This window comes from Hyla sarda, chromosome 4 (genome assembly GCF_029499605.1).
Source record: "Hyla sarda isolate aHylSar1 chromosome 4, aHylSar1.hap1, whole genome shotgun sequence".
Taxonomy (NCBI): domain Eukaryota; kingdom Metazoa; phylum Chordata; class Amphibia; order Anura; family Hylidae; genus Hyla; species Hyla sarda.
Window position 1 is genome coordinate 179,479,860 of NC_079192.1, and position 19,948 is coordinate 179,499,807.

Here is a 19,948-nt window from a genome sequence, read left to right on the forward strand (position 1 = left end):
CTATGTAACATGTGAGGCGGGCCTGTCAAAGAAACACTTTAATCTGTCAGAATGGTGGGATGTGTATATGACAGTGTGTCACCAGAGAAAACTATCCAGTCAGCTGCACTGTATTAACTGATGAATGGGACCCAGTTACACTCCTTGCTGGTCAAAAATATTTTACTGGCTGTCTTTGGAGTAAAATGTTGTAGGACTTCGCTGGAGATTAGGGTAAAATAAGAATCTATAAGCTTGAAAATTGTCACATGGTGTTAGATATTCGGGTCTAGTATATGTCAAATGTAGTGATTTTTTTTTTATGTGCTTACATTTTTATCATTTCAACAACCTAAATAACAAAATACAATTGTTCAATAAAACTTAGTCATGTAGCTTCCATCATTTAAGGAGTACGGTGGTCCAGTACAATGTATCCCCTATCCAAATGATAGGGGATAAGTGTCATCGCGAGGGGTCCGATCGCTGGGACTCCCCACAATCTCCTGCACTGCACCCTTGCTCTCCTGAGGAAGGGAGCGTGTCGGCCCCTGCACGAAGTAACGGCCAACATGCCCCCTCCGTGTATCTTTATGGGAGGGATGAAGATACAGCATTCCGGTAGCTCCGATTCTCCCATAGAGAAACTTGGAGGGGGCATGTTGGCCGCTGCTTCATGCGTGGGTCCACACTCTCTGTTTTTGGGGAGAGCTGGGGTGCAGTGTAGAAGATCGTGGGGGGAGGGGGTCCCAGGTGCTTAATTCATGTCCTTTGGATAGGGAAAAAGTAGTACTGGACTACAGTACTCTTTTAAACTGAATTACTTTTCACTATAGCATGTACAATTGCCACAAGATGCTTGATTTGATATCACCTGTCTCTTCTGTATGAAAGTGACATAGTTGTCTTAGAAATTGATGACAAAATATCATTCTGTCGGCATTTTCTATCAAGAGCATAATATTTTTGTGAACCTATTTTAAAATTGACAGCAAACATCTCACCAAAAAAGTGACAAGGAACTCCCATTCTCCCACTGCTGTTCTCACAAGCCCCACTGCACAGCTTCCGGAATCGCCCGCTCAGCCGCTCAGTGGCGGAGGTGGGACACTGCTGGGGCCACTAATAAATAATAAATGCATAATTAAAGACTCCTCTATTCCACTATCCATGGACCACTTTGTGTATGTACTAAACACAGTATATTGGGCATACCCCACAAAACCTGCCTCACAAATGCTCTTCCCGAGTCATCCAGCCATTAAAATCTGCTTCTTGTCCTAGTGGTCCAGATCCTTACATTTGCTGATTTTTTTTTTCTGCTTTCTTTTTTTTTTGTTCTGATTTTTTTTTCTGCTTTCAACACATTTTCAAGACCTGATTGTTGTATCAAGACCTGTTGTATACTATATTCCATCTCTAGACCAGTAACTCTGTCATAAGATAAGTTATTTTATACAGATGTCAGTGGTTTTTGTGTTATTGCTGATCAGTGTTACTAGTACTAGTAAAATGAGTGTATGGTTTTAATAAAATGAACATTACAAGCATATACTAGAGTGTTGTCTTCAGCGTGCTCATATAAGTTGGTAGTCAGACATGTGTCATAACTTGTGCAGGTAGTGAATGTAAATCAACGATCTGCTTGCCGGAGAGCTAACACTGTACATTCTAAAGTAAAAGCTTTACATGCTCTCAATTCAGCCTAAGTGGTGCTAGACTTTAAAGCATGCTAGAATTTCTTATATTTATATAATAACTGAAAGCTGCTAAAACTGATAGATCATAATAGTAGATAATGTGTTTATTGCCATCTGTAAATAAAAACCTTTGATATCCTGTGTTATATGCTATATTAAGAGTATGTTTATACTACAGGATTTCTAAGTGCAATTTTGTTTTGGTATCAATAGGATTCCACTTTACATTGCACATTACAGAATTTCAGTAGCGGAGCTTCTGCCGCTGAAATTCCGCTGCCATCTATGAGGACAGAAATGTCCGCGTGGTCGGCTGAGGAATCTCCAGACAGATTCCATGGTACCATCCCTGCTTAACTATGGATTTCTGAGAAAAATATGAAAGTTTACACTGTGCTTTTTGTTCTCTTTTAGAGTGAAAGAATATGAGAGTGTTCTGGAAACAAAAACTCCTGTGTCTGATTCTCCATACAAAGCTAAGTGAGTAGAAGTTGTGTTATGATATCAGTGTGACCTACAGGTCTGTCTGTAGTGGAAAAGCTGAGGTAATGAAGCAGTATAGTACAAATTATTGAGTGTCTTTCTACAGTATTGAGACTGCTGCCTTAATGTTTTTAGTTCTTTATGGGTGCATTCACACCACGTTTCTGTGATCTGGCTGCCGGATCCGTCAGGGAAATTTCACAACTGGCCGCTGTGTTGTCCCCACATGACCCTCAACACATCTCATTCATTCAGGAGGCAGACGGATCTCTGAAACGTGGTGTGAATGCACCCTTAGTCAGACTTTTTTTAATGTTTCATAAGTTTGTCAACTTTTATTATCAAATACATTAAGTTAATGCAAAACAGTTACAGTTTTGACCCTTCTTTTCAATTCACCCTGGAATGCTGGATATCAACTTCTGGGATAAATCCTGACTGATGGCAACCCATTATTGCCTGATCAGTGCTTGGAGTTTAGCACAACTTCTGTGTTTTTGTTTTTCGATGCACTCTTTGAAAATTGATCACAGGTTTTTAATGGGATTGAGATCTGGGGAGTTTTAGTCACCTAGCTACTTAGTTGTCACTTTTACCCTTAGACATGGTTTTCTATCATGCTGGAAAAAGTATTGTTCATCACTAATTGTTCATCGCTAAAGCCAGCATTGCTGATTTTTAGTCAAATCACATTTCAGAAAAAAATTAAATAAGAAGTGACTCAAAAGTCCTATTTAAGCCAAAATAGTGGCGATGATAACTACAAATTCAGTGCAAAACAAACAAGCCCCAAACAGCTCCAGACAAACAAACAAAAAAAGTTGTACGGATCAAAATATGAAGATAAAAAATAAAAGAAAAATAAACTTGTTTTAATTTTTTAAAAGTTAGTAAACCATAATAAAAACTGTATAAATTGGGTACTGTATTGTTATATTTGTACTGATCCAAAGAATATAAGTAACATGTTTTACCATGAATGCCTCCCCCTCTCGTATAATAATTGAAAGCTTCTAAAACTTATGTAACAGAATAGTAGATAATGTTTAATAATGATAATGATAATTGTTTATTGTCATCTTTTATTAAAACCAGTGATATCCTGTATTATATGCTATATTACGAGTAGGTTTATACTATGGAATTTCTAAGTGGAATTTTGTTTTGCTGTCAATAGGATTCCACTTCACAGTGCACAGAATTTCAGTATGTCTAAGCCAAAATGGTGGTGGTGTGGGGGGGGGGGGGGGGGGGGGACTACAAATACGACACAAAACAATCAAGCCCTAAACAGCTCCAGACAAAAAGTTGTAGAGATCAAAATATGAAGATTAAAAGAAAAAAAATGGTTTTGATTTCTTAGTAAAATTTAATAAAAGCTGTATATAATAATGAATTTATTCTTTGTCAGTAGGAATATAAATATATCATGTTTTACCATGAACGCCTCCCCCTCTCAAAAAAAAAAGTAGCAAAAGTGTGCTTCTTTTTCTAATTTCACCCTACAAAAAATATATATCTATTTGCAACATAAAGGTGTCACTAGAAAGTGCAGTTGGACCCATAAAAAACAAGCCTTTGCATGGCTCTGTAGATGAATACATATAATCTTGCAGCTTTTAAGAGTACACACTCACATGCATATTTTGGCAGCAGATCTTCTGCAGATTTGCTCCAACAGATTTTGCTGCCCATTCACTGTCAATGGGTAGCAAAATCTGCTACAGCACATCTGCAGCAGAAAATGTGCATGTGTGAATGTACCCTTATGCTATTTTAAAGAAAGTTTACAAGAAGAACCTAAAGGGAAGTGACATGTCTTTTCTCCATGCAGAAAAAACTAAATTTTTTCAACATTTCCTAGTGAAATTATTGGAGATGGTAAGAAAAATGTGTAAAACTACATTTTTGCCTGTGCAAATGAGCCATTAGCCTTTACAGTGATTATTAGAAACTGAATACAAATTAACATGCTCTGCTTAATAGCATCCAGGCTAGTAATGTACCCTTATGGCTAAATGTGAATTCTTTAGTGGTCTCAATACAGGAGACTAGAAAAGCATTAAAGTCATATCACAGAAATCATAAAAACAGCACGCAACCATTCATAACCTAGAACAGTGTGTAACAAATTCCAGCAAACAGCCGTGACCCTTATTCAAACCTCATCTTAGGGTTTCTTCCAAGGTGGAGACATTGCAAACCCCTTTGTATAATCCTAACTTTATTAGCAACAGTTTTGTTCAGTATACACTATGGGGGAGATTTATCAAAAGTTGTGCAGAGGAAAAGTTGCTGAGTTGCCCATAGCAACCAATCAGATTGCTTCTTTCATTTTCCATAGGCCTTTTTAAAAATGAAAGAAGCAATTTGATTGTTGTTATGGGCAACTGGTCAAGTTTCACTCTGCACAGGTTTTGATAAATCTTCCCCATGTACTTACTTAATTGTTTGTAACATGGCACTCACCTTCTTTCATTGTGTTGGATAACTCCGGGCCCAAAAGTCTACACCATTTGCGTCTACTCAGCACAACCAAAAGTGAACATGCTTCTCTATTGCATCCAATATGGGATCTTTAAACAGGTACTCTGGTGGATAACGTCTTTTTTTAAAATCAACTGGTGCCAGAAAGCTCACAGGGCGTGCAGGAAAAAAATCCTTTTTTTTTTCGGCGCTACTGTAGCCGATGCAAAAACTCAGACCCAAATGTATGTAAGATCCGATGGTTTACTAGCCTAAACAGATGCGTTGCGAGACATACGTCTCTTTTTCAATGAACAAACACACAGACTTTGGGTCCCAACAAAAGACATTGTATGTAAAGGTATAAGCAGTCAACAGTGAACCACAGCACAGTATCTTTAACTGCAGATTGTGGATTTAGCAAATTGTTCAAAATTGATCTAATACTCAATGCTGAAGAGTTTTCTCAATCGCCCAGTGTCATATGTAGGGATATCATCAGTGACATTTGCTTTGTACATGATGACCGTTAAAAGGGTACTCCGATGGAAAACAATTCCCCATAGTAAACCTCTCCCGCTCCGGAAAGTTTCTTACATGGACAGAGGTGTCAGCAGAGAGCACTGTTGTCAGAAAGGAATAAAAAAAAAAAAAAAAAGAACTTCTTCTGGAGCATACAGCAGCTGATAAGTACTGGAAGGGTTAAGATTTTTAATTGAAGTAATTTACAAAACTGTTTAACTTTCTAGCACCAGTTGATTTAAAAAAAATTGTTTTCCACCAAAGTGGAATTAAAGTGGCTACAAAGTAATTAAAGTGGCTACATGCCACATACACACTTTGGTTAAACAGGTTTACTTAGTGCAGTGTTTCTCAAGCGTGGTCCTCAGACCCCCCACAGGTCTTTCACAGGGGATATAACTGTGGTGATGTCTGATTCATTGACCATAATTGTATCACCTGTGAAAGACCAAAGAATTCCAGAAAGCATGACCTGTTGGGGGGTCTTGAGGACCACGCTTGAGAAACACTGCCTTAGTGCCTGTGCCATTATAGTTCCGAGTGTTGCCTTCTCTATTTATATTACACCAGTACTGCTCTTTGGCTTATAGCAGCCATAAAAGAACATGGGGACTGAAGTTTACTGTATTCATGAGATTGCTTCTCTCCATTTGATTTACCTCCTCCAGCAGAGATCAGTTTACAGTTGCAGGGGGAGTGCTCCCCTTTTTTAGTATAGCAGACTCGTAACTTTTGTGTCCACTATATTCTTTGCCATCATCCAAATAGCACAATATTTGCTTAGACTAATAACAGTGCATTCCTGTCCCAATACTAAGGTGCTTTAAAGAAAACTGCATAATATAATGACAAATCCATTTTAAGTTATTAGTTAATTAAATACTTTATCCTGAGTATTTTTTCCCTGTTGTTTTAGGCTACAGCGACTAACCAAAGATGTTCAGAAACAGTTACAAATACAAGATAATGGATCCTGGGCTACCAATAAAGTGTCTGCTCTTGACAGGACATTGGGGGAAATTTCTCGAATCCTAGAGAAGCAGGTAAGGCATACAACCTTAAAGAAAGTAAAAAGAAAGCCACTGTGTTATTTTTAAAACCTTTGCTGTTCCCTGTTTGTATGTAATGTGTGTAATCTTACATATTCATGTGCAGCATTTTTCCACTGTAGATCTTGTCACTAAAGGATGGTGCATTTACATTAGAGCTCTGGGACAGGCCTCACTGGTTAGACATCACTGGCACAGCAAGGGGGCAAGATTTGTAAAGGGGACCTGTGGTGTCTTTAACCCCTTAAGGACCAGGGGGTTTTCCGTTTTTGCACTTTCATTTTTTCCTCCTTACCTTTAAAAAAATCAAGCTATCAATTTTGCACCTAAAAATCCATATGATGGTTTTTTTTTTTGCGCCACCAATTCTACTTTATAATGACATCAGTCATTTTACCCAGAAATCTACGACGAAAGGTAAAAAAAAACATTGTGCGATAAAATTGAAGAAAAAATACAATTTTGTAACTTTTGGGGGCTTCCATCTCTACGCAGTAAATTTTTCGGTAAAAATACACCTTATCTTTATTCTATAGGTCCATAAGATTAAAATGTTACCTTACTTATATAGGTTTGATTTTGTCATACTTCTGGAAAAAATCATAACTACATGCAGGAAAATTTATACGTTTAAAATTGTCATCTTCTGACCCCTATAACTTTATTTTTTTCGCGTACGGGGCGGTGTGAGGGCTCATTTTTTGAGCCGTGATCTGAAGTTTTTAGCGGTACCATTTTTGTATTGAGCTGACTTTTTGATTGCTTTTTATTCATTTTTTCATGATATAAAAAGTGAACAAAAATACACTATTTTGGACTTTGGAATTTTTTTGCGCGTACGACATTGACTGTGCGGTTTAATTAACAATATATTTTTATAATTCGGACTTTTCCATGATCTTTATTCGCTTTTTTTTTTCCTTTTTTTTTTTGCAATGTTATAGCTCGCATAGGGGGCTAAAACATTGCACACACTGATCTTTTACATTGATCAATGATTTCTCATAGGAAAACATGGATCAATGATTCTGCCGCTTGACTGCTCATGCCTGGATCTCAGCCACTGAGCAGTCATTCGGCGATCGGACAACAGGAGGCAGGTAAGGTGACCCTCCTGCTGTCCTACACCTGTTCGGGATGCCACGATTTCACCGCGGCGATCCCGAACAGCTCCCTGAGCTAACCGGCATTGGTTTACTTTCACTTTAGACGCGGTGTTCAACTTTGAACGCTGTGTCTAAAAGTTTAATAGCGTACTGCCCCACGATCAGCGCTATTAACCCCGGTATTAACCCCGGGTCCTGGCCCTACCCGCTATGAAAGGGAAAGGACCCAGGACGTACCGGTACGTCCTTGGTCCTTAAGGGGTTAAAGAATGTCAGCTGTCATCATCCATGCATAGCCACTGCTCCACTGGTACCCTTGTACCCCCTTTTTTTTCTAGCTTGCCCACATTCCATTGCTATCAGAGCCATTTTAACACCGCTCAGTTCTCAGTGTGGAGAGCACTTCGGTTCATGCCCTTTTGAAAACTGAGCTTTGGTGACGGCTCTTTCAACAGTCCATACATCAAGTCTATGGACTGTCACCGGGGCGATCACACCTTCACTGGTGTAAACAGGGCATGAACCTTACCACTCTCCCTGTTGATGACTGAGCAGTGGTGGTCACCCACTTGACAGTCTAGACCCTCATTAGCATATTTGGTGCCAAAACTAGCTACACTGGTGGTTGAGAAGTCCAAGTCCAGCCCATTTGGCAATGACGCCGAAAGGTGGGGAACATCGGAAAGCCTGGAAGCATAAGTAATAAGTGCACAGACCTGAGTAGCTAGATGGGGATGATGATAACTGACCTGTACGGGATCTGGCCCCATTCACTGTGTAGTGTTGGGTGCCATGACTGTCGCACACAGCTGATTGACAGATGCCGGGTTTTAGCATTTAAGCATCAGTTTACATACTTTCCTTTGGCTGCACCAACCGCTACGTGTCTCCTTTTAATTTTTAATGTGGCACTGGGTTCAGAAGACATAAATTGAGACACAATTATTTTATTTTTTTTATATCATTACCATTGTCTGGTTAGTGTTGACTGTACAAAAAGAAAAACTAGTAGAAAAGATTGACTAACTTTAGATTAGCATACCTTACATAGAAGAGAGTAGTAGAAGAACAAATTGCATAGTTAAAATGGCCTTTCATATTATTATTAGGGTCTAAGGAAAAGGATTAAGCATGCAAAAAATTGCTGCACTTTTATCTATTGAAAAATGCACACTTTTATCTACGGAGTTGTTTCTTTTATAAAAGCACATATAGATTTAGTGGTAGCTTTTTTATGGGTACACGCTATAAAATAATAATTTTCAATGTTTTCTGGCCTAGCAGCCCAATGGTTAAAATGTATATTTTGGAAGGCAACTAAGAGGAGGAATAATGGTTAAAACTGCATCCCTAGGCTATAAGCAGGGTCTCTGTGTCTGTGCAACATAAGCTGAAAATGACTAGTTGTATAGGCATGTATAAGAATTTCTGTGCACTCCCATTCAATGACTAGTTAAATGCAGCCATTTTCGAGGCACTCATGATTTGTTCGAAAGCTTCCCTTCAAGCTCTGGATCGACTTACAAAGAGTGCAGCATTTGCATGATAAAATTCCAGAGAGGGCTGTATTTTGTAGCCTTAGCCAGTCAGATCCTGACCGTAACTGTTTCTTATCAGATATCGGATATACCAGCACTGCCATGGAGAGTTATTCCCATTAAAAGCCACAATTGAGGGATTACTTGGATAAGACTCCTTTGCCTTCCCCGCCGCATGTATTTTGCTGCCAATCAGATAGGAAAATAACTTTCTATTCTACAGACGTAGCCATTAACTTTAAATCATGTTCTCAGAATCGAAGCCATTAGTGGGGCCTAACAGAGTAATTTCACTTCCTACATTAATATCATATCGGGTAGATCCCTACCCAGAAGATACGACCAAATAACAGGTGAATTCTACAGTTTGTTCATGAAGGTTCCATTATGACAAGCAATCCATCTATAAGCCAAGTACATAGTATTAGAAGTGGCTGCATTATTTATACCACATATACACCCACAAAAGAAAACCAATAATGAATAATATACACTTTATTTAACATATATGCAATTTAACATACATTTAAAATGTAAAGAGAAATGATAAAATCAAGGCACCACAAGAACAGCTAAAGAAAAGTGGAGAGGGTACGCAGATACAAATATATGGAGTCCAGGGAAGGTGTGCTTATGGGCAGAAAAAAGATCAAGAGAAACAGGCATAAAGCCAACGGAAATAATCAATTGATACAAAGTTTACAGACGATATGTCACTAAAGTATAAATGACAGAGTTACCACAGAAGAATAAAGGGTAAATAACATCCTGCCATCCACTGTCTACCTACCACCTCCAACCCCAACGTACGTTTAGCTTGTGCTTCATCAGGGTGCGTGTCTAAAACCCCCAAACAGGTGGGTATATATATGCTGGTTAGACCAATCATATACAGCCAAAAAATTACCACTGGCATCGGCGTTCGTGTCCGCGCACCGCTATGCGCCTATACCATCCAATGTGCACATCATTCGCATGCGCATATGGCCACATTCTGTTGTCCGACCTCACGGTCATGTCATCTGTATCTGCGATCACATGGCCGCTGGCATGGACGTTCGCGTCTGTACATCACTATGCGCCTTTACTAGCCAATGTGCGCATCATGCGCATATTGACTTGCATCATAACCAGCATCTGCCCCCTCCTATTGTGGTGCGCTCATACACAGCTCAGATGCGCATCATCTTTATGCGCAGCCATTTTAGATGATGTCTGACTCCAAGGGGCCACATGTATGAGATCTTCTAATGGTAGGAGAGTGGTGCTAAGATACTATTGGACATGGCACTTCTTAGTTTTTATTGGCCATACTAGGAATGCTTGCATCTGAGTGGACTATATATATGCCACTCATTTGTTGGCTGTATATGATTGGTCTAACCAGTATATATATACCCACCTGGTGTTTTAGACACAGCCCTGACGAAGCACAAGCTAAACGTACGTTGGGGTTAGAGGTGGTAGGTAGACAGTGCATGGCAGGATGTTATTTACCCTTTGATCTTCTCTGCTAACTCTGTCATTTGTACTTTTGTGACATATCTTCTGTATACTTTGTATCAATTGATTCATTATGTACGTTGGTTTTATGCCTGTTTCTCTTGATCTTTTTTCTGCCCATAAGCACACCTTCCCTGGACTCCATGTATTTGTATCTGCTGTACTCTCTCCACTTTTCTGCAGCTTTTCTTGTGGTGGCTTGATTTTATAATTTCTCTTTACATTTTAAATGTATGTTAAATTGCATATATGTTAAATAAAGTGTATATTTTTCATTACTGGTTTTCTTTTGTGGGTATATATGTATCTTTTAAAAACCAGTGGTGGCTTTTCCTCTTTTGGTTAGGCCCCCTTTTTTGTTGGTTATATATTATTTATAACACGTCATACAGTGGGGATCAAAAGTTTGGGCACCCCAGGTAAAAATTTGTATTAATGTGCATAAAGAACCCAAGGAAAAATGGAAAAATGCATCAAATTACAGATTAGACATTCTTATAATATGTCAACAAAAGTTAGATTTTATTTCCATCATTTACACTTTCAAAATAACAGAAAACAAAAAAATTGCGTCTGCAAAAGTTTGGGCACTCTGCAGAATTTATAGCATGCACTGCCCCCTTTCAAAAGCTGAGACCTGCCAGCGTCATGGATTGTTCTCAGTCATCATCTGGGAAGACGAGGTGATGTCAATCACAAAGGTTTTAAATGTCCAGACTCATCTGACCTTGCCCCAACAATCAGCACCATGGGTTCTTCTAAGCAGTTATCTAGAAATCTGAAACTGAAAATAGTTGACGCTCACAAAGCTGGAGAAGACTATAAGAATATAGGAAAACATTTTCAGATGTCAATATCCTCTGTTCGGCATGTAATTAAGAAATGGCAGTCATCAGAACAGTGGAAGTTAAAGCAAGATCCGGAAGACCAAGAAAAATATCAGACAGAACAGCTCGCAGGATTGTGAGAAAAATAATTCAAAACCCACAATTGACTGCACATTCCCTCCAGAAAGATCTGGCAGACACTGGAGTTGTGGTACACTATTCCACTATAAAGAGATACTTGTACAAAAATGGTCCTCAGAAGAAAACCCCTTCTACGTCCTCACCTCAAAAATCAGCGTTTGAACTTTGCAAATGAACATATAGACAAGCCTGATGCATTTTGGAAACAAATTCTGTGGACCGATGAGGTTAAAATTGAACTTTTTGGCCAGAATGAGCAAAGGTACGTTTGGAGAAGAAGGGGAACAGAATTTAATGAAAATAACCTCTGTCCAACTGTTAAGCATGGGGGTGGATCAATCATGCTTTGGGGTTGTATTGCAGCCAGTGGCACAGGGAACATCTCACGAGTAGAAGGAAAAATGGATTCAATAAAATTTCAGCAAAGTTTGGATGTTAACGTGATGCGATCTGTGAAAAAGCTGAAGCTAAAGATAGGATGGCTTCTACAAATGGATAATGATCCTAAACATACCTCGAAATCCACGGGGATTACATAGTTACATAGCTAGCACGGTCGAAAAAAGACACACGTCCATCAAGCTCAACCAGGGTATTACATCAAGAGGCGTAAACTGAAGGTTTTGCCATGGCCTTCACAATCTCCTGACCTCAACATAATTGAAAATCTATGGATAGACCTTAAAAGAGAAGTGCGTGACAGACAGCCCAGAAATCTCAAAGAACTGGAAGACTTTTGTAAGGCAGAATGGGCAAAGATACCTCAAACAAGAATTGAAAGACTCTTTGCTGGCTTCAAAAAGCGTTTACAAGCTGTGATACTTGCCAAAGGGGGCAGTACAAGATATTAATTCTGCAGGGTGCCCAAACTTTTGCAGATGCCATTTTTTTGTTTTCTGTTATTTTGAAAATGTAAATGATGGAAATAAAATCTAACTTTTGTTGACATATTATAAGAATGTCTAATCTGTAAATTGATGCCTTTTGGATATTTGTCCATCTTTCCTTGGCTTTTTTATGCACATTAATACAAATTTTTAACTGGGGTGCCCAAACTTTTGATCCCCACTGTAGACTTGTCTAGAGTAGGAGCCACTAGGATGGTATTGTATGCTCTATTTGAATGACTGTTTTTAATCTTTCTCTGTTATCACATTCCTAGAGCTCATACTTTAGATTTAAATGTATTCACTTTCCTTCAAAGATAATATGACTTTACATGCTCACTCTTGATCTATACATTTACATAGGTAATCCTTGGCATTCTGAGAATTGAAGCTATTACTACAGTCCACTCATTTATATAACTGTTTCAGAGTTTTTCTGTATACTTGTTGTGAAACATTTCTTTGCATTCCCTAGAGGACCATCCATTAGTACAGAGATCAATATCCATTCTGCAGGAAGATTTACTAGTGTACGCCCATTCCTCTATATGATCACTTATAAGCGTGGCTTGTAATTCTATTGTATAGTGGGCGGTTGGAAAAGCCCTGATGGTGTGAGCTATTGACTAGGGGGAGTACAGTTGACACTGTTAATTGAATTTCCCTGGGGAGTTATCATGTAGGAAAAGGCTGGGCCGCATTGCTTAGAACATGGACCGGATGCATTATATACCATTACTAATCACAGAGATCAGATAGAGAATACTCTCCAGGGAGACTGAGAGTGCACGACAATAGGTTTTCACTTACTAAATTGACTACTTTATGAGATGCATCATAATGGCGGTACACAGGGGAGGCTCCCCAGCTCTTTACAAACAACATGTTAAAACTTCTATATCCTCAGTAAAGCCTCTTCCAAACTACAGACACCAGGAAAATGCCTTTTATATAATCATCTATATGCGCTTTGAGCATATTGACTTTCCTCATTAATTCCAAGTATACTCAGGCTTAAAAGTCATGTCTGAGAGTGTTCCTAGAATATTCAAATTCTGCATCAGTTGTTAAGGCCGTTCTAATACTGTTCCACTGTTAATTTTAGATTATATACACCTTTGTGTTGGGAATAATAGTAATAAGATATGCATGAGTGGAAATAAGAAGTGATGTTGAGTGATATGCAAGGATGCAGTGCTAGCAGCTTAGCCAGGTTTGGTAGCGAAAATAGATTAGTACAGATTGGATAACAGAGTTTAACTTGTAAAAGAAGATTAAAGCCGTTCTTGATAATCGGATCTGATCTGAGATGTTCATGTCAAGGTAAAGCCACTTGAGCACTGGCATCTGACATTAAAGTTGACCAGTGCATCTTAAGTTGCTAAAAGGCAAATAACTTATGACCATTGATGTTTGCTGTCCCTGATATCCGTGTACAGCAGATTTGTTTTTACAGTATCTTTCAGCTTATTTGCTTTGTTCTTTCTAATGTAGACAATTATTTGTAGCAATATGTAACAATATGTAAATGTTTTTTTTCCATATACAGAAATACTAGTAATTTTAAAGCAAGTAGTAGATGATTGTTTTATGGAGGAAATTATGAATCGGTGAAATCTTCCTAGCACATTCTTAAAGACGTCATCATCTTGAGGTTTTATGTTATTTAATATTTTGTTGTACTACTTTTTTTCCATTAAATAATATGTATTGCAGTGTTTTTTGTTTTTTTTTTGCAAATAGGCTATCTCTATAGAAGCAGTATTTGCTCTGCCCAAGTTCCTTTCTTGTGCATTCCAAATGTAGGAAATAACGCAATATGTACGATAATGATTTAAGACATGACATAAACACCAAACAGTTATCTGCCCTGCCTCCATGGTGCTTTAGGCAAAATATAGACAACTTTTCACCACTGAACATGGTGTTATGAGAGAACAGGTCATGAAAGGCATCATCTTGAGTTTGGCAGCTCAGACTGCAGTTAAAGCAGTCAGAGCCTTTTATCAGCAACTTGGCTCAGAGCTTTGCTGATATTGTTGCATTAGTGTATCTACCCTAATACTTCAGATATTGCTGCGTAAGCAATAAGCCTATTATGTGCAATAATGTGCTAATAATCCCGTGATATTTGAGGCAGTATTATTTATCAAGTGTATCTCAGATTGCATAATGCTTGCTGCTGATTATGCCATCCGACACCATAATCCCAGTAGTGGGATCAGTGTTATGTTCTCTCATGGAGGCCTAGTAATGGCACCGCCCACATGGTCTCCAGCCTCAGTTACGACCTAGCTATGGGCCATGAGTGCTTTTGAGAACGTTGGTGTTAAGTCAATGAAACACTTGTAGCGGAACGTCTTGCTTGTAGCCCTATAGTATGGAAGTGCTTTCTGATGGTTTGTTTAGACACAATCACATCCTGGGCTTGGTATTTGATGTTTTATTTCACTCACAGTAGAAAATGGATCACGATTCATTATTCTTTTAATCTGATAATCTGTCCGTGCCAAGGTTTGCCACTGTGCACCCCTTGCTTTCATTCCAACTTGTTGTTGGTCTCCCAACCACTAAGACACGCAATGCTAAACAGTGCTGACATTCTGGCCTACTGGCATAGTGATCTGCCAGAGTGATAAACCAGTATCTCTCATTTCTGTCACTCTCAGTATGTGTAAAGTAGCCATGTCGTCAGTCATACTGTACTTGATATGATTACTGAGGTTTTATGTGGTGGAAAATATTAGCTTTATATCTGACTTTGTTATGATTGAAGCCCCTCCCATATGCCGCAGATTGGAGCTGGGTGCTTAACCCCTTAAGGCTTCAGCCCATTTGGGCTTTAAGGACTCTGACAATTATATTTTTACGTTTTCGTTTTTTCCTCCTCGCCTTCAAAAAATCATAACTTTTTTATATTTTCATCCACAGACTAGTATGAGGGCTTGTTTTTTGTGCGACCAGTTGTCCATTGTAATGCCATCACTAACTTTACCATAAAATGTATGGTGCAACCAAAAAAATGCTATTTGTGTGGGGAAATTAAAAAGAAAACCTCAATTTTGGAAAGTTTAATTTTCACGCTGTACAATTTACAGTAAAAATGACATGTGTTGTTTATTCTATGGGTCAATAGGATTAAAATGATACCCATGATAACATACTTTTCTATTACTATCGCATTTAAAAAAAATCGCAAACTTTTTAACCAAATTAAGTACATTTAAAATCCCCCTATTTTGAAGACCTATAACTTTTTCATTTTTCCATATAAGCGGCGGTATGAGGGCACATTTTTTGCGCCATGATCTGTACTTTTTATTGATACCATATTTGCTTATATAAAACTTTTAATAAATTTTTTATAAATTTTTTGGGAATAAAATGTTATCAAAAAGCAGGAATTTTGGACTTTTTTTTTTTTTTTTACGTTAACACCATTCACTGTACGGTATCATGAACATCATATTTTAATAGTTCGGATATTTACGCACACGGCAATACTAAATATGTTTATTACTTATTTTGTTTACACTTTTTGGGGATGAAATAGGGAAAATGGGACAATTTATGCTTTTATTAGGGGAGGATTTTTTTTTACTTTTTATTTTTTTACTTTTATTTTTACACTTTAATAGTCCCCCTAGGGGACTATTTATAATAATCATTAGATTGCTAATACTTTTCAGTGCTATGCATAGGACATAGTACTGATCAGTATTATCGGTCATCTTCTGCTCTGGTCTGCTCGATCTCAGACCAGAACAGAAGACCCATGGAAGGCAGCGGAGGCAGGTGAGGGGACCTCCGTCTGCTGCTCTGGATGATTGGATCGCTTCGGCAGCGCTGTGGGCGATCCAATCATCCTTTTTAGTGACCGTAGCCCTGCAGATGCCGTGATCTGTATTGATCACGATATCTGAGGGGTTAATGGCGGACATCCGCGCGATTGCGGATGTCGGCCATTACCGGCGGGTCCCTGGCTGCTATCAGCAGCTGGGACCTGCCGCACATGACCCAAGCATCGCTCCGATGCTCGCGGTTATGTATAGGACGTAAATGTATGTCCTGGTGCGTTGACTACCGGCTCACCAGGACGTACATTTACGTCCTGCGTCTTTAAGGGGGTGAATGTAATCTTTTGCAGATCTTAGTGACACCTGCTGCTTCCTCAATTTGCATACTCAAATGTCCATCTTGGTGTTGCAGTTTCAGTGCTAAGGAGCATATAAAGTTTCACACAACTATTTCTTGGTGTGTTATTCTTTGTCAATAAGTGTTCATGTGCCATAATTGTACATTAACACGCCTGAGAAAGATCATTTGGGGTTGCATGCATTTTTATTAATAAAAAAAAAAACTCACCCTGGATATTTTGAATGCTGTTATTTATTTATTTTACTACTGGAAAGAAAAACATGTATTAGAAACTTGTTTAATGCAAGTTGAAGGTGAGAATAATGCCCTTGCCTTCACTTGGTAGGGTGCAGGAATATAGGAGACTGGTCACACTGGTCACAGTCCTGCTATTTACAATATGTGTTGTCTCTCTATAGAAATATTGTTAGACATTTACACTATCACTCCTTAAAGTGTGCCAACTTATTAGTAATGTAACAAAATAGTTTTTTCTTTTTTCCCAGTTTTTATTACATTTACTCAACCATAGTGCAAATCTATCAATAATTATTTTATGAATATTTCCAAATTTATTTATGGCTATAATTTATCTCAAATTATAAGTTATGTTTTTCTTTGTATTTAAACTAGTTAAGATTTTTTCTGCCTTCTTTTGTTATCTCTTTGCACTGACTTTATTCTGTGTGTTTGTGCGCACCCTTGGACTTCACTCAGTTGCTCTCTCTGTTTACAGTAAGTATTAATAAATGATGTTAAGAGCTCCAGGATCTGCCTTTGTAAGTGTGAGTTATAGTAACCTGATTTGCCTTGAAATATTTATGTCTGTCCGCACTTATTCAGGAAATTGATCAGAACGGCATAGGAATGAATCAGAATGTAGCGGACATTCAGGAGCTTGCCTTGTTCTGATGCAAGTCAGGCTGTGCTTCAGATGGGAAGCTCCATGAGATTCAGATTACACCTGCAGCTAGATCTTTACTCTATGGCCTTATTGGACAATCTGTACTTTTGCTTGTATGGTGTATCACAGGGGTCAGTCTTCTAATTTATCTTTGGGTCTGGGGTTTGATGAATGTCTGATTGGAATGTTGTATTTATAGAGTAACTATTACTGGTTTTCGGCCCATAAAAGGGTAAATACGTTGTAAAAAGTCACAACGTATCAAAAAGTTGGCAGTGGTTTCCATTGAGCATCTAATTAAATTGAAACTGCTGCCTGGACTGTAATGAAGTTAAGGTTCCGATGCTGCCTTATTACAGAGTCATGAGGTGACCGGCTTGTTACTTCACCGTGATCCTATTAAGGAGAAATGAGACAATTTGATTTAAACATTAACACAACGCTTATAAAACATATTGGGGTGAAATTTCTTGTAATCAAAATGACCTCTCGACGAAATATCACAGAGGCAAACATGATCCGAGATTAGCTGCACCAGGTTCCTTCCCAGAATCCAACACTTCTAGCAGCATCCATTACTAGCAGCAGTAAGAGAATTACAGGAAGATCAAATGATATAGAAATTGATGAATGTAGCTATGCAGGCAGATAGATGAACATGTATATATCATGCGTTATGGAATGACATTTCTTATGGCTCACTCACATCATGATTGTTCCGTCCATGGCCCATATATGTTTTTAAACTGGTATGCCTACATACATTCATGGCTGTAAATGTTGGCACCCCTGAAATTTTTCAAGAAAATGAAGTATTTCTCACAGAAAAGGACTGCAGTAACACATGTTTTGCTATACACATGTTTATTCCCTTTGTGTGTATTGGAACTAAAACAAAAAAAAGAGGAAAAAAAGCAAATTGGACATAATGTCACACCAAACTCCAAAAATGGGCTGGACAAAATTATTGGCACCCTTTCAAAATTGTGGATGAATAAGATTGTTTCAAGCATGTGATGATCCTTTAAACTCACCTGGGGCAAGTAACAGGTGTGGGCAATATAAAAATCACACCTGAAAGCAGATAAAAAGGAGAGAATTTCACTTAGTCTTTGCATTGTGTGTCTGTCTGTGCGCCACACTAAGCATGGACAACAGAAAGAGGAGAAGAGAACTGTCTGAGGACTTGAAAAGCTAAATTGTGGAAAAATATCAACAATCTCAAGGTTACAAGTCCATCTCCAGAGATCTAGATTTGCCTTTGTCCACATTATCAAGAAGTTTGCAACCCATGGCACTGTTGCTAATCTCCCTGGGCGTGGACAGAAGAGAAAAATTTATGAAAGGTGTCAATGCAGGATAGTCCGGATAGTAGATAAGCAGCCCCAAACAAGTTCCAAAGATATTCAAGCTGTCCTGCAGGCTCAGGGAGCATCAGTGTTAGTGCGAACTATCCGTCAACATTTAAATGAAATTAAATGCTATGGCAGGAGACCCAGGAGATCCCCACTGTTGACACAGAGACATAAAAAAGCAAGACTACATTTTGCCAAAATGTACTAGAGTAAGCCAAAATCCTGTCAGAAAGCTGGGTTTGCGTCCGAGATCTTGGGTCTTCCAGCAGGAAAATGACCCCAAACATATGTCAAAAAGCCCCCAGAAATTTGATGGCAACAAAGCACTGGAGAGTTCTGAAGTGGCCAGCAATAAATCCAGATCTAAATCCCATTTAACACCTGTGGAGAGATCTTAAAATTGCTGTTGGGAAAAGGCACCCTTCCAATAAGAGAGACCTGGAGCAGTTTGCAAAGGAAGAGTGGTCCAACATTCCGGCTGAGAGGTGTAAGAAGCTTATTGATGGTTATAGGAAGCGACTGATTTCAGTTATTTTTTTCCAAAGGGTGTGCAACCAAATATTAAGTTAAGGGTGCCAATAATTTTGTCCAGCCCATTTTTGGAGTTTGGTGTGACATTATGTCCAATTTGCTTTTTTTCCTCCCTTTTTTGGTTTAGTTCCAATACACACAAAGGGAATAAACGTGTATAGCAAAACATGTGTTACTGCAATCCTTTTCTGTGAGAAATACTTCATTTTCTTGGGTGCCAAAATTTACTGTCATGACTGTATATGAGCAGCAAAGCAAAATAACTCTGGATTCAGTACCTCCAGTAAAAGACTTCAATCTTTATTGCATAGCAGTTAAAATGACAGGGCTTAACACTTCACCACAGTGCTCAGATCACCACCTCACATGTTTCAAGCGAGTGCGCACTTTTGGTCACAGACCTACATATATGCACATGGACAGGATACATATATGTTTGAGAAATGACCAGGACTAAGTTACTGGTTCACCTTGTTCGAGCTATTAAAGGGGTATTCCAGGATTTTTTTTTTTTATTTGACTGTAAAGCTAGTGTAGTTCATAATATGTGTGTTATATTTACCTGTGTGTGATGGTTTTCCCACAATTCTTCTGTGATTTTCACTCCAATATTTATTTTTACCAGCATACAAAATGGCTGTTGTCTCAGATTTTTCCCATCTTGCAATGCGGCCGAGACCTGACTCACTAGTCAGCTGATGACAGGGAGCCTGTCTGCTTCAATGGGTGGAGTGATCGCTTGGAGGGAGAGAGATCAATCTCCAACTAATGCAACAGCTGTAGGCACCCTGATTGAAAACCACAGGTCTTTGATGGATGC

General features: G+C 38.6%; 1 protein-coding gene across 2 annotated transcripts in view; it reads left to right on the forward strand.

The window, feature by feature from the left end:
* The window catches only part of SCAPER (S-phase cyclin A associated protein in the ER), a 329,263-nt gene that overhangs the window by 209,705 nt on the left and 99,610 nt on the right, over positions 1 to 19,948 (forward strand). For both annotated transcript variants that reach the window (XM_056572933.1, XM_056572935.1), the window contains exons 21-22: positions 2,094 to 2,159; positions 6,067 to 6,193. In XM_056572933.1, the coding sequence (XP_056428908.1) occupies positions 2,094 to 2,159; positions 6,067 to 6,193 (193 nt within the window). The remainder of the gene's footprint in view (positions 1 to 2,093; positions 2,160 to 6,066; positions 6,194 to 19,948) is intronic.